General features: G+C 37.5%; 1 protein-coding gene across 1 annotated transcript in view; it reads left to right on the top strand.

The window, feature by feature from the left end:
* The window catches only part of LOC309601922 (phosphatidylinositol 3-kinase catalytic subunit type 3-like), a 91,604-nt gene that overhangs the window by 51,501 nt on the left and 14,868 nt on the right, over positions 1–25,235 (top strand). Inside the window, exons 20-22 of the mRNA XM_082335180.1 lie at positions 14–98; positions 11,247–11,415; positions 16,931–17,021. Of these exons, the coding sequence (XP_082191306.1) occupies positions 14–98; positions 11,247–11,415; positions 16,931–17,021 (345 nt within the window). The remainder of the gene's footprint in view (positions 1–13; positions 99–11,246; positions 11,416–16,930; positions 17,022–25,235) is intronic.

Below are 25,235 nucleotides of genomic sequence, written 5' to 3'. Positions count from 1 at the left end.
ACTTCCCCTCCAGAACTTTTTCAGAAAACATGCACCTAGTGAGACTGGCCCTCATGGAATAAGTGCAGAGGTGATGGACACATATGTTAAGAGCTGTGGTAAGTTAGTCTTACAGTTGGTAACTTCATATCTAAAGTATAAAGGACAAGGCAGATGAGATATTAAGACATTTTAGTTTAGATGACTGCAGATAGGGCACTATGCATGTACTTGCTGTCAGAATCCCTGTGAAAAGAATAGTTTTGAGCCTGGCATTTCATACACAATTCCTCTCCTCAGCCCTCTTTTTGTTCTCCTTAAAGGAGACTAGAAGTTAAATATTCTTTGCTTTCTAGCGATAATCTTACCTCTGCCTTCTCCGCATCATGAATTGGGGTCTTTATAATTCAGGGAGATGTAAAGCATTTAATAATAAATCATCTGTATTTGAGGTAGAAAATTTTAATTTGTTTTTGAAAACATTGGGATTTTTGGGGGGTGAGGCTGCGTTCAACTTCTTGTTCCATTTGGATGACAAGAAAAAGTGGTAGTGTAGTTCTTTTTCAGTAAACTGATGGCAATGTTAAAATATCACATTGTATTTTAATAGTTGTCAAATAATTCTGCTTTATGTATGCTAATCCAAATACAGTAGATATTTAGACAAGTATTATCAGTAGTCATATGGAATTAGGTATAATCTTGATGACTTCACTGAGATGTCCATGCCACAATTCTTGTCTCAGATTTGACTTTCTTTTAAACAAAGTGGTTCTGTGAGCTTTCCAGGTCTGCATGTTTTTCTAAGAAATTTACATGATATGTCCCAGAAGTGGGAATGTCACATGAGACCTGTCAGAGCAGGATTCACTTCAGCATCTTCTATTCTCTTTGAATCTTGTGTTCTTGATGAAACCAAACCACTGTATAGCAAAAAATCCAAGTGTTTTATCATCAGCCTCACCGAGCTGGCTGGACCATTCAGCTCCAGTTGAGATTATATATATTTTTTAAGCATTCTCTAAAAACAAAGAAGGAAATAGACTCTTGAGTGTCCTGCTTGTTACAAATTCACAGCTGGGGGACAGAAAGTAGTAAAAGTTACTGTTTAATCAAGTTCATCCTTTAGTTAGCAGCAAAACTTGTGTATCTTGAAAGTTCAAAATAGCAGATGTGCATTTTGAGTCTCCCTAACTTGTTTTAACTTTTTTAATGTTATTTTTTGTTGCCATCTGTATGGATTAATAACAGACCAGGTAGAGTGAATAATTCTAGTGATTCTAAATAAATAGAAGATTTCTCTACTAGAGGAAATGAAAGATTTGAAAATTAAGCTACTCCAACTGTTACAATCAATGCCTTGGGATGGAGGGAAATTCAAGTGTGTTAGTTGAAAAATGAGTTCATGTGTAGCTGCATTGGAGTTGTTTTGGTTGGTTTTGGTTGGTTTTTTTTTTTTTTGCTTGCTTACTTCTGAACTATAGCTTCTGATAGGAGTTCTGATAACTTGAATACCTTCTTGACATATTGATGAAGAGTTAGGAGTTGTGGTTAAGTGTTTATTATAAAGTGAAACATTTATTGAATAAGAAACATATAAATAAAAACTGTCATTTGAGGAAAAGAGACACATCCAGGTGGAAGGCTTGTTAGTTTACAGATAAGGCTGAAGCATATATTACTTTGAATCAGCATACTTTGTATGAAAGAGTAGAAAATTAACCATTGGGCCTTGATTAGGGTAAAAGGTCTTGCTCTAAGCACATGGGGGAACAACTAAAGTAAGTGTATTTTTCCTTATCTGTTTGAAAATGTACAAATGGGCATTTAAAAATCTGTCTTGAGAGGTCTCTATCATTTGTCTAAGGTGACGGGTATAAATCTTTCCATAGCAGGTACTGCTTGCATGCTCAGAGTAGTAATATTTTAGTGTTTTGATTTGGAGTAAAGTGGATCTTACCTGTCTGTGTTAAAAAGTAACAGCACAATGACTTTTTGGCTTAGTGGAAGAATTCAAGCAGTACAGCAGAGGGCAGCGCATGTCCACGGTACATTCTGAGTCTGAAATTGTTTTCATCTGCTACCTATGCTCTGTCACATACCGAGAGAGGTTTTTTGAGCTATCAAGAGAAATTCTTATGTTCCAAATACAACAAAGGCTTGCTACAGAGGCTTGTTTCTTCTTCCTGAGAATCCCTTAGACTTCAGTTGGAAAAAGCTAACTTCATTCTTCTCTTGAAGAATGGAAGTTATAAGTACCTTTCTTCAAAATTATATGACCATATGTGCATCCTTTCTTGATGATATTTATTTAATGAGTTGAAGCTTTCCAATAGGGTAAAGAATGCTGAGTACCAGCTGTGGGTTCACATACTTTTCTTGGATTTATATGGCAATATATATTGTTAACTTTTTCAGCTCTACCTTTTAGTTTGGTGGATGTAGCCACATCTGTGTTGGACTCCTTCAAATAGAATTGTTGCATCATCTTCTAACATACAGACATCTATGCTTATAATAGATATGGTATAATTTAAATATTAAGCAATAGATGCTGAAGTTCATAAAAACAAATTGTTTCCCACTCAGTGTTAGAAATGTGGGGCTTTTTGCGCTGTAGGATGAGAACATCTGTTATCTGGGTGCAATAGTTTCTGTTGTCTTTCATGACTGTTTTGTGCCTCTAATTCTAGAAATAGACTTTTTTTTAAGTAGTTTTAAACAAGAAATCTAGATTTTTAGATTTTTAAATGCAGTACCATTATATTTCAAGGGCAGCTGTAGGAGTTTTTTTGGGAAGAGATATAGGGAACCTTCAGTCAAAACATCCTCATCTATCAGTAATGCTAAAAATTACAAGAATACTTGCATCAGTTTCACAAATGTGCCTTAGCTTGTAACCTGAATGTCATATTATGTAGTCAGTATTGCATTACAGAAATATTTATTTTCTCTGAGAACTTTCAACTTCCTACTTCTCCTGGAGGTGAAATATGTTATCAATTGCTGTATGCTTTAATTTCTTGTTTCCAGATCTATAACAGCAGATATTACTGTGACTTGTAAATAACAAGACACTGTTTTGCAGCTGAATACTCAGCTTTAAGTAACATCAGGGCCTTGTTGTAGGATTACAGACTGATTTATATATTAATGCCAGTATCTGTCTTACCAGCTAATGTGCCCTTTGTTGCTTTGGAAGGAAGAGCTAGATGGTTGTGAAGCTGTATTGTGATAACGAGATGTAGCGTGTTCAGTTAACTTTCATGTAATATGCATCATGCTAGTATGTTTCAATTATGTCATGCCTTCCCTTAAATACTTTCTTCTTCATTTGTTCCGCACTCTGTTTTTGATTGTAGAATTGGGATCTAGCTACTGATGTAACACCCAGAAATTAATGTCTTCATGTTTGCTAAGCCTTTGTCTTAATGACGACTTGTACAGTCATCATTAAGCTTAGATAGTGTTTCAGCTATGATAGACAAGTGAAGTCTCCTGTCCCACTTGAAATATCTTAACAACATGAACTTGCTTTATAGACAAAGGTTTCACAAAGGTCCTGTCATATTTGCAGGCTATGTGTAGATATTTTAGGATATCCTGAGTCATTCAAATGGCATTCTTGAGTAGCACTGCATGTGTGTGTCTGAGCAACTAATTCTTACCCTAGTGACTGGCCAGCTTAATCTTTCAATCACCTTTAGGGACCTACCTGTAAATCCAAGTTGCCTTTGTAGGTTCCCTAAATACAGGCACTTTGATCTGAACTCTACACCTGAAATTGCTCTGTAGCAGTACAGCAAATTTCTGTGTAGATAAAATTAGGTTATTAATATCTGAGGGCAGGTCAAAGACTGAGGGCTCAGAACTTGAAAACCACATTTGCTTTTAGCATGGTGTGTAGATAGGTGAAAGAACTGGACTGTCTTCTCATTTAATACTTAGAGGTAGGGCTGTGGTCTATCTTCAGTGTGAAGTGCACCAATTGACATCTGATTTATTCTTTAGTCTCAGAAAGGATTGCCAGGTAAGACAGTAAAGATCTGAACAGTTCCTTATGCGAGATGACACCGTGTGTTTGTACTTTCAGTGCTTTTCAGTTAAAACCATCTATCCCAAAGCAGGTTTGAAGATGACAAAAAATGGAAAAACTATAGGATTCAAACCCTCCTTCTATATCAGTGCTTAGATAAGTACATTGATAATGTAGTTTATTAATGTTGCAAACTTCTATAGTATGTAAAATGCAGCAGAATTTTTAAATACTTTTTTAAATGTCTTGATAGAGGAACATCCTTTTTTTAAAAAAAAGCCTAAACTAACACATACTGTTAGCCTTTAGATTTCTCTGCAACTTCAATTTCCATGATGCCTACCAAAGAGAACATAAACTTTTAGCTGTTGGTCTGCTAAAACACTTTCTTTTATAGGTATCTTGAGGTGTGAGGGGGAAAAACTACAATGCTTAGCACAAGTTGGGCCCTTATCCATTATATGGATGATGATGATAAACTTTACTTTCAGCTGTTGCTGCATACTGAGTTTAAAATCTGTATCCTGAGTAAGTCCTTAACAATTTGTACTACTTTCTTCCATTTTTGTGTAGTCTTAGAAAAGTTATGATATGTAGCTGATGAAAATGATGACAATTGTCGTGGTTTAACCCCAGCAAGCAACCAAGCACCACGCAGCCGCTCGCTCACTCCCCACCAGTGGGATGGGGGAGAGAATCAGAAGGGTAAAAGGGAGAAAACTCGTGGGTTGAGATAAGAACAGTTTAATAATTGAAGTAAAATAAATTAGAACAGTTAAATAGGCAAAGCAAAAACCGTGCACGCAAACAAAGCAAAACAAGGAACTCATTCACTACTTCCCATTGGCAGGCAGGTGTTCAGCCATCTCCAGGAAAGCAGGGCTCCACCACGCGTAATGGTTACTTGGGAAGACAAACGCCATCATGCCCCATGTCCCCCTCCTTCCTTCTTCTTCCCCCAGCTTATATATACTGAGCATGATGTCATATGGTATGGAATAGCCCTTGGGCCAGTCTGGGTCAGCCCTCCCCCCGGCTGTGCCCCCTCCCAGCCTCTTGTGCACCCGGCAGAGCAGGGGAAGCTGAAAAGTCCTTGACCAGTGTGAGCGCCACTTAGCACCTATTTAGAGACAGCTTAGCACTACTTAGCAAGAACCAAAGTACCAGTGTATCATCGACACCGTTCTCATCCTAAACCCAAAACACAGCCCCATACCGGCTACCAAGACAAAAATTAACTCTATCCCAGCTGAAACCAGGACAACAATAAATTAGGCATTCTAATTTTTTTTCACCATGGCAGTGCTCTGTTAGCAAAGGAGAAGTTTTGACGGTAGCATCAGAATTTGCTGGGAAAGCCAGGAAACCACCCCATCCATCCATCCATCCACACTCTTTCATCAGAGAAATTTTTATCCTATTGCTTCAAATTGAAAATAGGCATTCAATTAAAATAGTCACTAATTTGTACTTTTTCTATATGAGCCAGGTTAAAATAATAGTGGCAGTTGTAGTTTACAGAAAATATATTGAAATTCAGAGCTTCGGGGTTTTTGTATATTGGTTGGGGTGTTTTTCCCCCTCTTCCCAAAGTGGGAACAGATAAGTTTGGAATAATTTGTAAGACTTTTTTACCTGTTAAAAGACAATTGCCACCAGACTTATTTTAGTAATTGCATCTAACTTGCTTTGCCTTCCATATTTTGTTTAAGGATTTCGGAGTTCTGTGCAGGTTTTCAGTAGCTTTTCCTAACAGTCCTCTGGTGAAATAAAACAATTTCTGTGCTGCTATATGGCAACTTTCTCCTGTACTAAAATCTAGGCATTAGCAGTAAAAGTGATGGACAAATCAGCCTCTCTGGCTGCAGTCAGATGTTATTGGCTATTGCAAGCATCAGATATCAATTTTTGGTCTCCGCAAGTCCATGTTTCACTTAATCAAAGATCACTCTCAAGGCTGGAAGGAACTCAGATGGACTTTCAAATTCCTCATGCCCTGACTGCTTGTCAGGGAAACTTTCCATGTTTGATGCCATTTCCTCTTTATTCCATATGTTAGAAAACCAGGTGTTCAGTAGAAAAATGTAGTCAACCTCATAAAATTTAAAAAAAAAAAAAAAAAAAAAAAAAAAGCTTAAAAGTACATAACAGTATCAGCTTCTAGCTTTTGAATGAAATAATTTTGTGTGTGCATGTTGCATTATTGCATGCTCCTGGAAACATCTCATCCTCTTCTAGTCAGTAAATGCTTTATGTCTTGCTTTTTTTACAGTAAAATAGCTTAAATAGGGAGTGGAGAGTGATTATTAGGGCACTGTTTTTTATGGTGAGAGAGACTCTATTTGAAGTCTTCCCAGCAGAGATTTTTCCTGCTTCCTGAAAGAGTGATATGTCATCTTTTAGACTTTGAGGAGTGAGCCACTTTCAACATCAGAAAAGTTTGTCCTAAAGCTGTGTATCATGTATCTTGAACTATATGTAGGTGTCTACATATAGTCCTGCTCCTAGCCTTGAAACAGAGCAAGTTCATGCATACTTGTCTGTGGTCTTGAGGTGTTTCCTGAATTGTTATGTTTTGTTTTCTCAGATGCCTAAAATCCCCCATTTTTATAAGGAACTCAGATTTCGAAGTAGGCGTCTATAGGTTTCGGTGTCTAAATATTAGTAATCCAAGGCTTTTATATCTAGCCTTACAGGAATGTAAGAGGCTTGGAGGATGACATCTGTTTCACCTGTTGTCCTATGTAACTTCTCTTTTAGTTTCTAACATGAGTCAAACAAAAAACCCTCACCTATATGATTTAGCAGTCATTCAGGAACAGTAATAAACCAAAATGAAAAGTCCAGTTTTGTCTTTAATTTATAAGCATGTCTAATAATTAAGAGCCCTTTAAATTAAGATGTAATAAACCTGAAGAGGATGGATTAGAAGCTGAGGTTAAAAACATGGTGGTCTAAGAGATCAATGTGTATGTGTTATGGCACTGACACTGTATATTGAAGGAAGGAAATGTAATTGTTTTATAAAACATGGAAGTTCAAAGCCTTTAGAAAAAGTAGTGTTACACAAAGTTTACAAGCAGTCTAATTTGCTGCGAGGATAGAGGATAATTGTATATAAATACCATGCTATGAGTATGAATTATTACTCATGGTGAGGGTGACTGAGTACTGGCACAGGTTGTCCAGAGAGGTCCTGGAGTTTCCATCCTTGGAGATATTCAGAAACTGTCTGGACATGGTGCTGGGCAAGGCAGCTGGCTCTAGGTGGCCCTGCTCGACCAGGAGGTTGGACCAGATGTCCTCCAGAGGTCCCTTCCAACCTCAACCATTCTGTGATTCTGTGAAATAAAGGTTTAAGAGAGTCATCATCTAAATTTAGTTGAGAAGGTATGCTTCTTATCAAGCAAATTACATAACTTTCAGGAACTTTCAAATACAAACTGCACTAATTGTGTGACACTCCAGAACTAAAAAAACTCACTCAACATCTGCCCAAATAAGATGCTGATTCTCCTGTAGACTGTTTTTCAGCTATGATTACTAGACAAGGGGTTTTTTTAAGTATTGTCATACTTGAGGCTGACAAATTTCAAATGAGTAGTGTTTTGAGGAGCTGTGCACTTGAAAAAAAAAAAAAAAAAAAAATATTTAAGTTGACAAAAAAAAATTCCTAAGTTGTTACTGGCAGCTTTTGCCTCTGTCCTTACAGATGCGAATCAGAAGCAATAGCTATGTTAGGAGACAATATGCTATTCACAGTGAAAGTCAATTCTTACAGAATAAAAATTCTGATTAAATAGTTTGTCCTCTTAAAATTACATCTTCAGTACAGTAATTTCTAGATCAAAGTGATGATTTTTTTTGTTTGTTTGAAGTTCACATAATCATAGAATCATAGAATGGTTTGGGTTGGAAGGGACCTTAAAGATCATCTAGTTCCAACCCTACTGCCATGGGCACAAACACCTTTCACTAGACCAGGTTGCTCAAAGCCCCATCCAACCTGGCCTTAAATCTACAATAGTTGCTTCATGTAGAGCTGGAGTGTTCAAGTTCCTAGTTTTATCCTGCTCTTTCTGTTACTATCTAGTATTTTCTGGCACTACACCTTCTCAAATAGGTACCGGAAACTTTCTCCAGCCTTGTTTTTGTAATAGAGATTATAGTGAGTGATAGTCTAATGATCACATTCATTAATATCGTGAAAGTGGGATGTTCAGTGTTGTACCCTGATGCAAATTTCACTTGGGATGATCACTTGAGATACTTGCAACCTTTTATCTTAGTATTAAAAGATTTCAAATCATCACATTTATTAACTTTATTTATTAACATAATGATATAAGCTTCACCTAATTTTCAGTATTAAATATACAACTAATTTCATTTGTCCAAAGCAGGCTTGTTCTTCATTTGTTCCAATTGTATTTAAGTCCTCGAGGAGAACATAAGTCAGGCTTCTCTGTAGAAAGCTCTAAAACTGCAGTACTCCCTCAAGCTGGCTGGTCAGTCTTTACTAGTGTAGTGGCTTCAGGCAAGCACCAAGGGGAGCCTTCTGTCCATATTCTGTAATATGGTATGCTGGCTTAATTGATCTTGGAGGAGCTGCATGAATGAAAATTAGTTAAGTCTGTGTTTAGTACATGGATTTGAAAAATACTAAATATATTTAATGTATTTAAATGAAAGCTTTTGACATCCATTTTGAGTCAGCCTAAAAATCTGCTGAATTTTGAAGTACAGCTAGGGAAGCTATAATGTTAATGCAGGATAGCCTCATCTTATACTTTCTTTTATACTCCATTCCTAAAAATGAGTAAGTAAACTATTTGATATCTAATTAATTTATATGAATGTATATCAGTCAGCTATTAATGTTTTTGAATGTTTTAGATGCAACTTTGTTACCAATTTAAATTATTAATTATTGCCTCTTATTCTCTATCTCCAGAATAAACTAAAAAAAAAAAAAAAATTAATTACTGTCACAAAAGTTTTATTGTTTTATTCAAAATGCTGTCTCTTGACTCTTCAAGGTCACAGGTTTGAATAAGTGAACAGAAAACAGAACCCCCAAACTTTTTAATTAAACATTTTTTGTAATTTGATGGTGTGGGGGTGTGTATATATCCAAGTGCCTACTTCAAAAACTTAGTGTACAAAAATGAGCTCTAAAAGTAACTTCTGTAACAATTTGAAAAAACTATTGAAGGAAGGGAATTGTTGTTTTAGCACAATAAGGTATGCAAAATGTAATGGTTGTGGCATTTATTAACTAGCAAATACTGTGCCCGCTTATTAAGCGTCCTTGTGATCTCCCTTAGAAAATTGACTGTGATGGAATTTGTTTCTTGGGTTGAAGAGTGCTTATGACAGATCTCAAGCAGTCTTCTCTGATGATAGAACATTATTATTCAATGAAATGGTCAAAGAGGGGTGACTAATTGAAAAATATTGGCTGTTCCATTTTTTTCAAGAGTGCTGAGCACCTAAGCTTATGAAAATATTAAAATGAATACAGATGCTGCAGGTTAAAATACCCCTTGGCAAACAGATATCTGTCTTTTAATGCTGTTCAGTTCCATAATTCTGAAGCAAGACTCTGTTCTGCGCTATCTGTGACTGTATAGATAACAATCATGCTAATAATTTTCTACCTTCTTGTTTAAAAGATCTTCTATCTTGTATTTACATTTCATTCTTTTCTATAAATTAGTCATATAAGACTTAAATTTATTAATGTCACTGGGTAGCTTTACTTTGGATGCAAAACTTAACTTACCTAACAGGTCAAGCACACATCACCTTTTTGTACTTCTTAATTTACTTCCTGATTCCTCATTACTGCAGAGTTCAGGAAGATGGTTTCTCTCTGTCCTAAGGAAATTGCTTATCAGATTTCATTTACATATATTTTTTTTTTATATAAATGTTTCTTGGCATATCTGAATTCTTACCATCTTTTTGTAATGCAGCTCTGGTATGACCCAAGTCATTGTTTAAATTATGCATTTCAAACTGAAAATTTGTTTGCAGAACACTTTCAAAGACTTATTTTTGCTTTATAAGGTCAATATTTTCCACATAAGAAGTTAGTCAAGAATGTTCTTAGAAATTGACTTCTTAAGAATTATAAATTGTGCTATTTTGATTTCTGTTGACAACATTTTTGTTTGTGTATTTATATAATATTTAATCTTCAGATTATCTAAATGTTTTAGTAGGATTTTTTGAAGTTGCTGGTGTTTCAGTTGTTTGTTTTGTCACCTATTGCATCTCATATATGGTTCAGTACTATTGAAAGGGAATACAGTGAATACTCTCCAATAAAGGTCTGAGCAATACTGTAAACAACATGGCTGCATATAAGCTCTTGATAGAGAAGGGAAGTTGCCTTGTGCATTTGAAGCAAGAGGTGTATATAGTTTTTGTCAAGTTAATGCTGCAGAAACATTTTTAAATGTAGTCAGTTGATCTGAGAAGGGAAAGGTAGTGATCAAGTGATGTAACTCTTGCATTTCAGTACTGAAAAAGTGAAAGAGTTTGGCACATTTGAAGTACAATTTCAGATACAGAATTGTAGTGATGTTTCTTCAGTACATTTGAAAACTTGATACATTTTAACCTTACTCAAACAACTCAAAGAATTTTGAAACAGTTTTGAAATCTTCGGTATTTAGTAGCTTCAAAAGGTCTGTCTTAGGATCACGAGTCTTATTTTCCCTTTGGTAAACTTAACGTACAACTAAAATAACGTATTTGATGCCACAGCAATCAAATGGGATACTAAAAGCAATGCAATATGTATATTAATATCTCAATTTGCTAACAAATTCTAAAGAAGGCGCAAAGAATTAGTAGTATCTGTTATACAACTGTGCATTTAATATCTACTGACCAATTTCAACATTGATTCAGTCTTTGTGAATATACTCCATATGTTTTAATAAAAAAAAAGGCAAAAAAACCCTCATCTTGTTTGTTAGTACTCTTAATGAATTGGAAATCAGCTTTACTTTTTTAAACCCATAATTTCAAATTGCCAGCTGAAGGTATAAAATACACGGTTATAAGCCTTACAGAAAACAGTGAAGTGTATTTTTTGAGAGCTGCTTAGCATCTTCTAGAGATTGCACTTAAAGATTTCTTTTTCCAAGTTTGCATCAAGATTTGATATTATATGAAGTATTGAAATAAGTAATTATGTTTGCCTTTCCTTCTTCTACAGGTAAACTATTTCACATTGACTTTGGTTACATTTTGGGTTGGGACCCTAAGCCTCTACCTCCTCCAATGAAGCTGAATAAGGAGATGGTGGAAGGTATGGGAGGCACGCAGAGTGAACAGTACCAGGAGTTCCGTAAGCAGTGCTATACAGCCTTTCTCCATCTCCTCAGGTAACAATATTATTTTGATGCTAAAATTTATTAGAGCCACCAAAAAGCAGGAGAGGAGAGGAGTAAATGAATCGGGGAAAATATTTCTGTTGAAAATTCAAAACTTGTTTGAAGTCTGAACGTAGACACAAGAATTTGTACAAAACAAAGGAATGAGAACATCACAGCATTGGTGTAATGTGGAGCTTGAATGTAATTGTCCTTCAAGTTAAGGTCCCCGATTTTGCTTGTTGAATAACCTAAATAGCTTTTTTCATAACTCCTGTCGGGTATTAATTTATATCTTGCTTTTTGGATATGTTCTTGCCCTTAAGGAACTTTTTCTCTGATTACTGATGATCAATTAACTCTCCTTTTTAACTCTGAGTCATTACTCATTTTCTGCTTTATTCTCCTTCAGTTTAGATTAGTGATGATCAAATTCTTTGGCTTGAAGATGGCATACATAAGCTTATTTGGGTTCAGGTACTGTGGGACAAAAACTAGCTACTTGTGACAATCAAGTATGTTAGCAGTTTCTGTAGATACCCAGAACTGTGACAGCTAAAACCTCTTTAGACTGTATTTATTTACGGACCAACAGATCTCTCCTGTAGACTTGGAATCAGATTCATTATTTTGCAGTGACCATATCACTCGCCATCAACTTTCTGAGCCAAGTAGCTCAGCTTTGCTCTGTTTGAACAGAATGCAGATAAGCACTCTTGGTCTGTCCAGTGATTGATTTAGTACGTATTCCATGGAGATGAAAGAATTTCACTTTGATATCAAGATCACATAATGTAAACCTGCAAATATGTGGAAAAAATTAGTAATATGAAAAGCATATGTGAAAAGTACATGTAGTAAGAAAAGTAGGCATTCAATGATTCAAAATAAAAATGCTACATGTAGTTCTCTCCTTGTTAAAAGGAGAAGGAGTAAGGAGTTGGTTTATGAACTGACATTATTAATGGGTTAAAAGCAATTCAGCAGCATGTTATCAGCAAACAATATTCATTACTTCAGAGAACAATCAGGAAGGCTAATGTATATTCCGTGTTCTAAATTTTGCTTAAAACTGTTTTGTAATACTGTGTTTCCTATTTGTGAAATACTTTAGTTGTTTCTGTTGTTTAAACCTAGCTGTTTCAATAGAAAGATCTGTTGTGTCAGTGAAGGATTATCCATTGCATTAATTTATGTAATGATTTGCTGCAAAGATCATCATTAAGTGTGGAGTATAGCAGTAGTTTGGGTATAAAACTAAACTGTAAATCAAGATGGTTTCATTTTTAATGTATGGGATTGTAGTTGTAATATAGTCTCTCCAATATTAGTTCAGTTTAATAGGAAAGTATTTTTAAATGGTTCTGGATAAATATCTTTAAGGCTTTCAACAAAGATAGCATAGGATAATATTAGTATTACTATAACTATAAGCAGCTAGAACTAAAAATTATTAAGATTACTTGCTTATTGAAAAAAGAATAATTAGATGTGGAATGGCTTAGTTCTAACAGTTCTGCATGTTGATACAAACCTGTTCACAGATACTTCTTCTGGCTAAGTAGTGTGAAATCATAATGTCCGATTGCTAAGACAAAATGCAAAATCTGTCATCTCCATCATTTTGTGTTTTATTCTTTCTTCTTTATTTCAATGTGGTATAGACAATTCTCTACATATTTCAAGTGCTGTATCTCAGTGTTTCAGGATTCCTGGTGGAATGGGTGTTGTATAGTGAAAACAAAAACAATTTAAAACTTATAAATGGAAAAATAGTTTTCTTCATTGTATTAGGTTGGAAGCAGTTTGGCATATGATCATTGGTGTGCAGTTTTTTGTTGGGTTTTTTGTTTGTTTTTTTTCCAGGGAGTGGGGAGATGCTTTCCATTTTTTTTGAGCAAAAATAATCAGTCATGTGTTTGTCAACAGTGCTGTAATGAAGGAGCAGCCTCTGTGTTCTGAATGTGTTGCAGGGCAAATTGTGGCTGGCAGCAGAACTTGCATCCTCACTTGGGCTGTAGCAGCCTTTTACACCTTTGTTATATGCATTGAGCCTATTTAAAGATGTTTAAGTCCTGTTATGTGTCAGCATTTCCCTTCATCCAAGAATTCCCAGTTTACGCATCCTCAGCAGGATCCAGCAGAGAAGAATCCAGCGTTAACATTTGAAAGTTTTTCCCAGAGTGAGGTTCTAGGTTGATTGTAAGCATTTCCCCTGTGTTAGTCATGTGAGAAGTTTGATGTTCAGTTTGAGTTAGTAGGCATAGGTAGGGACAAAGGATTGGGAAGTAACAGGAGACGAAAGCTGTAGTTCGGGCTGAGATACTTGCTCTGTATGGATGGGGATATCCAGCTGGCTGGACCAGAGTGGTTTTTTTCCTAGTTTGTTCTCAATGGTATAGTGGACAGAGGAGACCATATAGATCTGAATGAAAAAACTATAAGCAATAAGTGGAAAGCTGTGATGGCCTTGGGAAGTGCTGATTCTTTGGAAAGGTTGTAGCTAGGCAGTGTAGGGTCTATATAGTCTTCTAAAAGCTGGGGGTAGATGGTGAAGAGGGAAGAGCAAAGGTGAAACTGGTTGGGATTGGGGAGTGTATATAATGTCTTGAAGAAATGAGCCCTGGGGGGACCCAAGTTATATTGCAGAACAGGCAATCCCATTTTAAATTTAGGAATTCTTGAGTTAGACCAGGTAAACAGGGCTTTAGTTTGGGACTGCAGATAACTATACTTTCCTATCCTGTCTTTGTAAGGGAAGTTTGTGGCTTCAAATTTGATAACGTATTGCAATGTCAACAGCCTAAATGTTCAGTTGGTTTAAGACATCTATATGCAAAGGGACCAGTAAATGTTAAAAAATTACATCAAGTGCTTAGGATCAAATGCATAATTGATGATATATTAAGCACTTAAAAGCTGCTGTTCTCAGAAAAGATGGCAGCAAGAATTTGAACTTCCATCTGATGTGGGCTTCTTGGTATATGTGAGGCCTCTTCTATGTAGGAATAGAGTTATTTTGTTGGATTCCTTAAACTTTTACAGGAACTCCATGTTTTTAGCACTTCATGTTCAAACCATAAGTTTAATCAACCAACCTCCAGTGCAGCTGAGTGCTCATTTATTTTGAATATTAATTTGTATGGGGCTTTGAGGAAAACAAAGAATGCATTTATGTGAGAAGGATTCAGGGTCAAGTTTAGGTGCTTAATTGAAGCTCCTTAAACCTAGAAAAACTGAGCTCCTAGTTCGTTATGGTGGTGGATGGAGGTCAGCCATTCCAGAGGCTTTTGTAATGTAGATGTCAAAGACAGGGATTTGACTTGCCTGACAAAGGTGTTTGGTTTTTTTTACAGGTCAGATTACTAACTCTGATATTTCAGCAAAATGTCTAGTCTTAGGATGAATTTGGGCTGTCAGTTGACAAGTTGTGAACATCTTGGCATATTTGCCAAGGATGTTGTCTATGGGAAGGATGACAGCCAGCTGTCTATAAAGTAGGAAGCTCTTACCTCTCTTTTCAAGCCTTGGTTTTTGAATAAATTTTCTAAAAAAAAAAAAAAAAAAAAAAAAAAAAAAATCTATGAAATGTAACAAGAGTCCTAGAAGCAGCTAACAAATTTACTTAATAAGCTCTTTTTCATCTTTAAACCGCCATCTAGATGTTACCGAGTTAAAGAAATGTTGGGGTGAGGGGCAGAGACCTGCAGATAGTATAGTGAGCAGTTCTTTCCTAATTTTTGTCTCATCCCACTCCATATTCCCCTCCCCCCCCCCCCCCCCCCCAATTACCTTTTCTTGAATTTTTTTAATGAGGTTCTTCAGATGATCTTATGCTTCCAGTGCTTTTACTTTAAGCACCAAGAACCAAAAGACTTCATTGTGTGGAACAGAATCAGCTCTTAACTGGCATCTAGCAATGATGCCTAGACCTTTGAAATCTTTTACAAACCTCCATCACTTAACTCCAGTAACCTGTAGTGCTCATAAGCTCTTATCCTCTGTCATTCAAGAGTAAAAGGGACTCTGAGACTCTGGACTCTTGGGTCAGTTCAAAGGGAGAGCTACCAATGACCTAGGAAGAGACTTGAGAGAATGTAGCTGTAAGATTTAAGCATGTTTAAAGTGAGATTTGCTTGTTTCAGGCAAGTAGAAAAAATTTTCATTAAAACCTGTAGTGTCTGTTCCTGGCACCAAAGCAACTTGACTGCCAGATTTCTTAGCCAGATCTGAAACAAAATGGTAGCGTAACTTTTTTCTTTCTTTTAATCTGTGATAAAAGTAATTTTCCTGATTCCAGCCCTTTGCCCTGGGAAAGTGAAGCAGAACAGCTGTAACAAATTAGACACTGAAGATTTCTGTCCAAACAGTTTATTTCAAATGTTTGTGTTATAAAGAGTTAAAACTTACATTGGAATGTGTTAGGTAGTACTAGCTCCAGATAATAAAGAAGTGTCAAGAGTTTTTGATGGAATTATGCTTTTCTAAAGAGATTTTTTTGTTGAGCAGTATTTACTTTGTAAAATATGGCTATGAAGCAGTCCTTTTGTGTAGTTAAAATACTTTGTACTCCTTGCAATTGTCAGCTTATATATATTCAGCAGCTTGCTAATAAACAAGCTTTGCTGCTAAGAATTCATTTTCTATCATCTATGAAGCTCCTAGTGCTCTTAGAAAAGCAATATTTCGGATTTTGAAGTTAGTTATGTACTTAGTCTTTGAAAGGGGACTAGATCTCTTTACAGAAGAAGGGAAATTTCAGTTTATGTTGAACAGCTTGAAAATTATCCTTTCAAAAAGCAATTTAGAGCTTATTGCCTGCAAGGGCAAAATGGTGTTCTTTAAAAGATTTGCAAGTATTTCCAATACCACATTAAAACTGGAAACTATACCCTGTCTTGTCTTTTTCAATGGTTATAAATTACATTTGAACTTCATAAGTGTAGCATGCCTACCAATGTTATTGCAGCTTAACTGAGCAACTGCAGACTTGGATCTGCTTGAATCACTTACATTCAGCTTCTTATGGCAAAAGCCCTTGCAGCAACTTGAAAAATGATTTCTTGTAATTGAGAAGATTTCAGCTGTTTGAATGCTAATTTATATAATACTGCTGTATCACTGATATCCTTTTTAATAAAAAATAACCATTGAATCAATATCCTAGCATGTGTTTGTCCTACTAGAGGTAGAAAATGGCATTAAATCTTACAATATAAGAAATCACAGTTTATATTTGATGTGTCTCTGAATAAATGTTCTGACAATTTTCAGAAAATTATAACAAAACCAGAGCAGTCTGTTCAGTTTTGGCAGTTTGACAGTTTGAGGGTTAAACTTTCACTGCTAATATCAGGTATCTTATGATTTTAATATAAATATATTCAACTAAAGCGTTATGAATGCATCTCCTCTGAAGCATTACCGATTCACGCTAAGATGATGACGTGTTCTTAAATGAAGTTGTTTACAAAATGTCTTTTGTACAGTTAACAAAGTGTTTTATCTAATTTGCTCTTCTGCTTAGGTATTCCAACTTGATCTTGAACTTATTTTCCCTCATGGTGGATGCCAACATTCCAGATATTGCTCTTGAACCTGACAAGACTGTAAAAAAGGTAACTGGAAAGCTTTCCTTGTCTTTCAGTAACCCAAGTCATCATATCATGAAATTTTCAGTCACTTGTGGTGACTTAATTGTAACTGACCTGAAAATACTTGCTCCTATTTTATAAGTTTTGAGCAATTTCTAGAATCATTGAAGTTAAAGATAGAAGAACATACTTTTGAGATCACTTAGCACATGTGTCCATAAATACAGAATTGCTCTTTATCGTCCATGCAGTAGTGCACAGTCTGCTCTAGCACTCTGTTCCAAGTGGTATTTTAGCATACTGCTAAGAACAGTGATCCCACCTTATGAAACTTTTGATAAGTGACTATATCATGAAAGATCGTTCCATCTAGTCTAGAATCCTGCAAGTCATGGATGGTTTTATAAAACCAGTCTGCTGAAGATTTAAAAGTAGTAGACTGATATATCTTCATCACCAAGAAATTTTTGTTTATTGTGAAAACAAACTCATGTGCCATAATTCTAACTTTGTCCCTTTGCACCAGCCTGAATAATTCTTTTCCATTTGATGTTTCAACAACAGTTGACATTAAAAATACTGGAAAAATGTTCATCTAGATTTCATTACACTTTAGGCAAATGTTGGCTTTTTTTATGACCTGATTTATAGTGAAGGGCTATCTGTTTTAATTCCACAAAAGACTTTGTGGAGCTCGTGTATCCAATGGAAATCAGTTCAGTGTAATTTTTACTCGAGCAGTGGATTTTCTCTGACATAGGCTGTTCTTCAGTGTTTTCAATAAGCTAGGAAAACAGAGGTTCAGAATCTTGAATATTTCATGTTCTAATACAATTCCCTTAAAGAAAACTAAATTGTGACTCCAACTAAATCTTTCCTTTTGCCTGCAAGAATTATAGCATTTCTGTTCAGAGTTTCTTGGTTTCAAATTGATACAAAGAGTTCATGTAGCTATTCAATTTCATTTCCAGGAAAGGTGGGCTAGCCAGAAGTGCTATATTTTGTGGTAAAGATGACAGCACTCCCTCCACTTGGTTGTTTTTCTGAGAAACTGACAGCTAATTCTTTTTCCATATCAATATTTGAAACTCTGTCTCTAAATTCCCTGTGAAGATGGAATAGGTTACTTATGTAGAACATGGGAGATAAAGGCTTCAAGTAGAAAACCAAAACAATTCAATAACTACCAAGTTTTGATGGAGTGACTACATCAGTGGACAAGGGAAGAGCTACGGATGTCATCTATCTGCACTTCTGTAAGGCCTTTGATATGGTCCCCCACAACATCCTTCTCTCTAAATTGGAGAGATATGGATTTGATATATGGACTGTTTGGTGGATGAGGAATTGGTTGTATGGTCACATCCAGAGGGTAGTGGTCAATGGCTCAATGTCCAGATGGAGATCAGTGACGAGTGGTGTCCCTCAGGGGTCCGTTCTGGGGCCAGTGCTGTTCAATATCTTCATCAATGACATAGCGGCATCGAGTGCACCCTCAGCAAGTTTGCAGATGACAGCAAGCTGAGTGGTGCAGTTGACACGCCTGAGGTACAGGATGCCATCCAGAGGGACCTGGACAGGCTGGAGAGGTGGGCCTGTGTGAACCTCATGAGGTTCAATAAGGCCAAGCGCAAGGTCCTACACTTGGGTCGGGGCAATCCCCGGTATCAGGCTGGGGGATGAAGGGATTGAGAGCAGCCCTGCCGAGAAGGGCTTGAGAGTACTGGTGGATGAAAAGCTGGACATGAGCCGGCAATGTGCGCTTGCAACCCAGAAAGCCAACTGTATCCTGGGCTGCATCAAAAGAAGTATGGCCAGCAGGTCGAGGGAGGTGATTCTGCCCCTCTGCTCTGCTCTGGTGAGACCCCACCTGGAGTACTGCATCCAGCTCTGGAGTCCTCAGCACAGGAAGGACATGGACCTGTTGGAGCGGGTCCAGAGGAGGGACACAAAAATGATCAGAGGGATGGAATACCTCTGCTATGAGGAAAGGCTGAAAGAGCTGGGGTTGTTCAGCCTGGAGAAGAGAAGGCTGCGGGAAGACCTTATTGCGGTCTTTCAGTACTTAAAGGGGGCCTACAAGAAAGATGGGGACAAACCTTTTAGTAGGGTCTGTTGTGATAGGACAAGGGGTAATGGTTTTAAACTAAAAGAGGGTAGATTTAGACTAGATATAAGGAAGACTTTTTTTACAATAAGTGTAGTGAAACACTGGAATGGGTTGCCCAGAGAGGTGGTAGATGCCCCATCCTTGGAAACATTCAAGGCCAGGCTAGATGGGGCTCTGAGCAACCTGATCTAGTTGTAGATGTCCCTGCCCATTGCAGGGGGGCTGGACTAGATGACCTTTAAAGGTCCCTTCCATCCCAAAGCATTCTATGATTCTGTGGTTCTGAGTTGTAGATGATGGGACTAACTATATTTTTTGTAGAGCGACCTTCTTTTGAAGGAAGAGACCTTCCTAACAGAAGGTTCTTTGTAAACAGAGAAGGACTTGTGGGTAATGTGATGGTTGGAGGCTGTCTTGGGTATAGTGATCATGAAATTATAGTAAAGAGAGGGGTTAGCAGAACTGCTGCCTTGGACTTGCAGAGGGCAGACTTTGGCCTGTTTAGGAGCCTGGTTGGCAGAGTCCCTTGGGAGGCAGTCCTGAAGGGCAAAGGAGTCCAGGAAGGCTGGATGTTATTCAAGAAGGAAGTCTCGAAGGCACAGGAGCAGGCTGTCCCCATATGCCGAAAAACGAGCAGGCGGGGGAGAAGACTGGCTGAACAGAGAGCTTTGGCTGGAACTCAGGAATAAAAGGAGAGTTTACAGCCTTCGGAAGAAGGGGCAGGTGACTCAGAAGGACTTACAAGGATGTTGTGAGGTTATGCAGGGAGAAGATTAGAAGGGCCAAAGCCCAAATAGAACTTAGTCTGGCTACTGCTGTAAAAGACAACAAAAAGTGTTTCTGTACATACATTAGCAACAAAAGGAGAGCTAAAGAGAATCTCCATCCTTTATTGGATGTGGAGGGAAACATAGTGATCTGCTGGAGGGTAGGAAGGCCCTACAGAGGGACCTGGACAGGCTGGATCAATGGGCCGGGGCCAACTGTATGAGGTTCAACAAGGCTAAGTGCCAGGTCCTGCACTTGGGTCACAACAACCCCATGCAATGCTACAGGCTTGGGGAGGAGTGGCTGGAGAGCTGCCTGGTGGAAAAGGACCTGGGGGTGTTGGTTGACAGCTGCCTGAACATGAGCCAGCAGTGTGCTCAGGTGGCCAAGAGGGCCAATGGCATCCTGGCTTGTATCAGGAATAGTGTGGCCAGCAGGACCAGGGAGGTGATAGTGCCCCTGTACTGGGCATTGGTGAGGCCGCACCTCGAGTACTGTGTTCAGTTTTGGGCCCCTCACTACAAGAAGGACATGGAGGTGCTGGAGTGTGTCCAAAGAAGGGCAACGAAGCTGGTGAAGGGTCTGGAGCACAAGTCTTATGAGGAGCAGCTGAGGGAGCTGGGGTTGTTTAGCCTGGAGAAGAGGAGGCTGAGGGGAGACCTTATTGCTCTCTACAACTACCTGAAAGGAGGTTGTAGTGAGGTGGGGGTCATCTCTTCTCCCTAGTAACAAGGGATAGGACAAGAGGAAATGGCCTCAAGTTGCGCCAGGGGAGGTTTAGGTTGGATATTAGGAAAAACTTCTTCACCGAAAGGGTAGTCAGGCATTGGAACAGGCTGCCCAGGGAAGTGGTTGAGTCCCCATCCCTGGAGGTATTTAAAAGACAGGTAGATGTGGTGCTTAGGGACATGGTTTAGTGGTGGACTTGGCAGTGCTAGGTTAATGGTTGGACTCGATGATCTTAAGGGTCTTTTCCAACCTTAATGATTCTATGATTCTTGGGCTGAGTGTCAAGTTTGTTCAGTCATTTAACAAGATAATACTGTACCTCGTTTATGGAAAATTAAATAAATGCTTTCGGCATCTCAGTTGATTTTTATTTCTTCAAGTTTTAAATGAAAAATCCATATATATTTCAACAGATTCAAATTAGCTAAAGATCCATTTTAGACTTACCTGTAAAATTAGATTACCTTTGTGTGAGTCAAGTCAATAGCTATTTCAACTGTGATATTGCTTTTGTGGAAGACAAAGGTGGAGATTGACAAATGTTTCTGTATTTAAGAAGGTATCCTCCTTAACAGCGTAGGTGGAAGTTCATAGCATTTTCCTTATCGGTGCTGTAGTAATACTCATACTCTGTTTTGTAGAGCTGTCATTTTTGCTTTAGGGGGCTGGTGAGGCGGTGAGGCTTTGGTCTCACAGAGGTAACTAGATACGTTACCTTTATCCAAATTTGGTGATAGATCAGAATACTAGCTTATGATTAAACTACAAGGAAAACTACATAGTAGAAAAAAAAATAGAATTTTCTTGTTGTCGTGGTTTAACCCCAGCCAGCAACTAAGCACCACGCAGCCACTCGCTCACTCCCCACCAGTGGGATAGGGGAGAGAATCAGAAGGGTAAAAGGGAGAAAAACTCATGGGTTGAGATAACAGTTTAATAACTGAAGTAAAATAAATTAGAACAGTTAAATAGGCAAAGCAAAAACCGTGCACGCAAACAAAACAAAACAAGGAATTCATTCACTACTTCCCATCAGCAGGCAGGTGTTCAGCCATCCCCAGGAAAGCAGGGCTCCATCACGCGTAACGGTTACTCGGGAAGACAAACGCCATCACGCCCAATGTCCCCCCTTCCTTCTTCTTCCCCCAGCTTATATACTGAGCATGACATCATATGGTATGGAATAGCCCTTGGGCCAGCCTGGGTCAGCTGTCCTGGCTGTGCCCCCTCCCAGCTTCTTGTACACCAGGCAGAGCATGGGAAGCTGAAAAGTCCTTGACTAGTGTGAGTGCCACTTAGCACCTATTTAGCGACAGCTTAGCACTACTTAGCAAGAACCAAAACATCAGTGTATCATCATCGACATTGTTCTCATCCTAAACCCAAAACACAGCCCCATACTGGCTACCAAGACAAAAATTAACTCTATCCCAGCTGAAACCAGGACACTTGTTTTTAAACAAAGGAATGCTTACTGAAGGGGAGTATTATACTTCAATTATTTTGGCAAACAATTCGTTTATAGAGATCTTCATAGAGATCTTTTGATATTGGAATTTTTCAGTAGGTGCAGCTATACTGCTGTTACCAAGTAGGCATGAATTATTCTCAGGATTATTTCGAAAGAAAGATTTTGCTTTAATGGTCACAGTTTTGATTCCTGAAAGTGAAAGCATTGTTATGTTAAATGGTAGCTCAAGTTCCAGTCTAATCTTAGCTTCACAGAGTGACATAATGCATCTTCCTCACTTCTGATAGGCAGGGAGGTGCTTTATGTTGCAAGAAATATCTGCCCACTGGTGAAAAATACAGTAAGGTGTAAAAACATGTTAGCAACTAAAGCCGCCTTGGGAAATATTTTTGGTGTTCCCATTTTCTAAACTTTCAGAAAGTAATCTACTGAGTTTTTAGAGCCTGAATGAGGGTTTAATTTTTATAATCATATACATATTTTAAATAAAAATAAAATTTGCATATACCATATGAAAATGATAGCTAAAGTAAAATAAATTGAAATAAAGAATACTGCTGTCATTTTGTATGGCTTGATTTCTTGTGCTCTCTTTTGTCACTTCCTGTGGTATATGTGTATTATAACAGGACGCTCACTAGTTAGACTGAAAAGATAGTTGGAAATCAGCAATCCTTGGACTTATATTCAGACAAATCAGGAAACAAAGATCATTAAGTATTATGTGGAACATGTCCTCTTCAGTGAGGCATTGGATGATTAGGTGATTAGGTTTTTTTGTTGGGGTTTTTTTTTTTTTTTTGAATTGCAGACTGGTACACTAAATGAGACTTTTTAGAAAAATCTGAGTGCAGAAAGCACTCTTAAGGAATGTTATTATTAACCTGAGGAACGAAAGGAAAGGCAGGATCTTTGTAGTTGGAGACTTTTTTTTTTTTTGCCAAAATATCATCTACCTTCCACTAACAATGTGACATCTCAAGGAGCTAACTGGCAGAATATAATTGTATAATCAAGCTTAAAATCTAACTGAAAGTATGTTTTTTGGGTGTCATTTCTGTCCAATAGTTGTGAAAGGTCTTGGGAGAAATACGTATCAAGTCAAGGCAAAATTGAAACAGCAGATTGTGTCATGTACCACTTTCTGTAAAAATAATTATAGATTACACCTGTTTGACATGGTTTATGGCACAGGATGGTGTAAGCAGAGCTGGGTGCTCTGTTCCTGTCATCTGTGAAGGTACTTTCACATTCTTCTTCAAAAGAGAACAAGCTTTACACAAACTGTTTTTACTTATTGGAGAGAGAGTACAGTGTGGATATTTTCTTCCTGTTAGTGTGAGAAGAACCAGAAACTCCCAATGACTTCATTGACCAATGTGGATTTAAAGCACACAAAAATTTGACAGTACCTTCTTATTTGCTTTGCGTAACATTTGTTTTCAGAAATTAAATCGGTACTGACCTTAAGGATGCATCCTCACACCTAAAATTGGACTGAAAATGAGTTAGCGTTGGCCTGAAAACAAAAAAAAAAAGCTGTTTGAAGTTTCACAACTGCTCTTTGTATGTGGAAAACTGTTTTTTCAATCAGCTATCTCCTTTCAGCATGTATATCCAACATTACTAGATAAATAGGCTAGTACTTTTTAACTGTAAGAAAAGCTTGTTTTAGTGACTCACTTTTCTCACTCCAGTTTCAATCACTACTTTCCCCATAGAAAAACCCAGAAATCTGTGATTACCAACTACACAAAATTGTCCCCATCCTCAAAACCATAGGAACCCTCTTCAAATTTGTGGTGTTTTGTTTAACAATAAAACGTTTGTCAATTTTTGACCAAGAAAAAGTAGCTGCAGGGCCTGAAATTAGTTGTCTTTTTGATCCTTTCATCTCCTTTTGTCCTCTCCATACTATTTATAAAGAAAACTGTCAGTCTAGTGTGCTTCACCTCATTGTTCATGACACTATCTCCTACTGCCACCTTCTGATTTAGGCTTTTCTGAAAACCTGCTTTGGCTCAAAAATGTCACAAAATGTAATTAAATTGAAAAGTAGCAGAAGATTCTCCCCGGTTTGCTTCCCTTTCTGTGGTCTCTGAGGTAATTGCCTTTAAATTTTCCATTCTTTGCTTATTCTTTTCCACTTCTCAGCTTTCAGGAAAAGGGCTGGGCTGAAATCTCTTTATGTTGACTTGTCAATGCATAGATTTCCCCCACAAACACCTTTTTTTTTTTTTTTTTTTTTTTCCTGCCAGTGTTACTTGCTTTCTTTTTTTATTTCCAGTACAGGTGCAACATTAATTGCTAATTGTTGGGCTTTTTTAAATTAGCCAGTGCTATAAATTCAAGTAGCAATGACTAAGATCTGGAGTCAATTATATAGCCAGTTTTGCATAAGGAAGAGAGAGACCATCATTCTTCAGGTGTAGCTAATGTGTTCAGCATTGTCACCTCCTAACAAAAAAAGCTTTTGATTTTTCTACAGGAAAGCCAGATGATTTCCGTCTGTCCTTCATAGCAAATTTGACCTTTAAATGAGAAGACATCAGGGATCAGTGATTCACCAGTGCACAAAGAACTCAGCAGGCATTAAAGGACAGTGTCCTAATTGACTGAGCTGTGTTTCAGATGCCCACTGATTAAATAAAGTGCTGCAAAGATGCTGCAACTGTTTCGTTTATAGGTGAGGTTATAGTGAACATAGATGACACAAATACCTGGCTTCCAGCAAGCAGTAGGTAACTGCTATTTGTGAAAGTAGCCCTATTCAGTTTTGATAGTGCCTTTGGGTATACACAGGAAAAGGCTAAATTCAAACCATTCAGCCGAGTGGAGAATTTTCTTCTTATGGAGTGTAACACTTAGAGCACCCTCTGTGTTTTCAAGTCTATGCAAACATTGACTAGGTCTCATCCCCCTTGATAAGAAAAAGAATTGTATAAATGTTTGGAAACTAGCAAGAACAGAGCAGACATGTTTTGTTCTTTTTACATTAAACATATCGAAGTAAAATGATTCTTGTTCTATGGCTAGAAAAGCTGAAGCAGAGATACAGTGTGACTTGAGATACTGAAAGAATTTCTGAGCTAGCTTTTTTCTAAGACTGAGCTAATTTTGCTAGTTTCTTCATCTGGTTTGTATTAAAATTTCCTGTGCT

The sequence above is a fragment of the Platalea leucorodia genome (assembly GCF_965183815.1).
Source record: "Platalea leucorodia genome assembly, chromosome: W".
Lineage (NCBI taxonomy): Eukaryota > Metazoa > Chordata > Aves > Pelecaniformes > Threskiornithidae > Platalea > Platalea leucorodia.
This window is presented reverse-complemented; position numbering and strand designations above follow the sequence as displayed.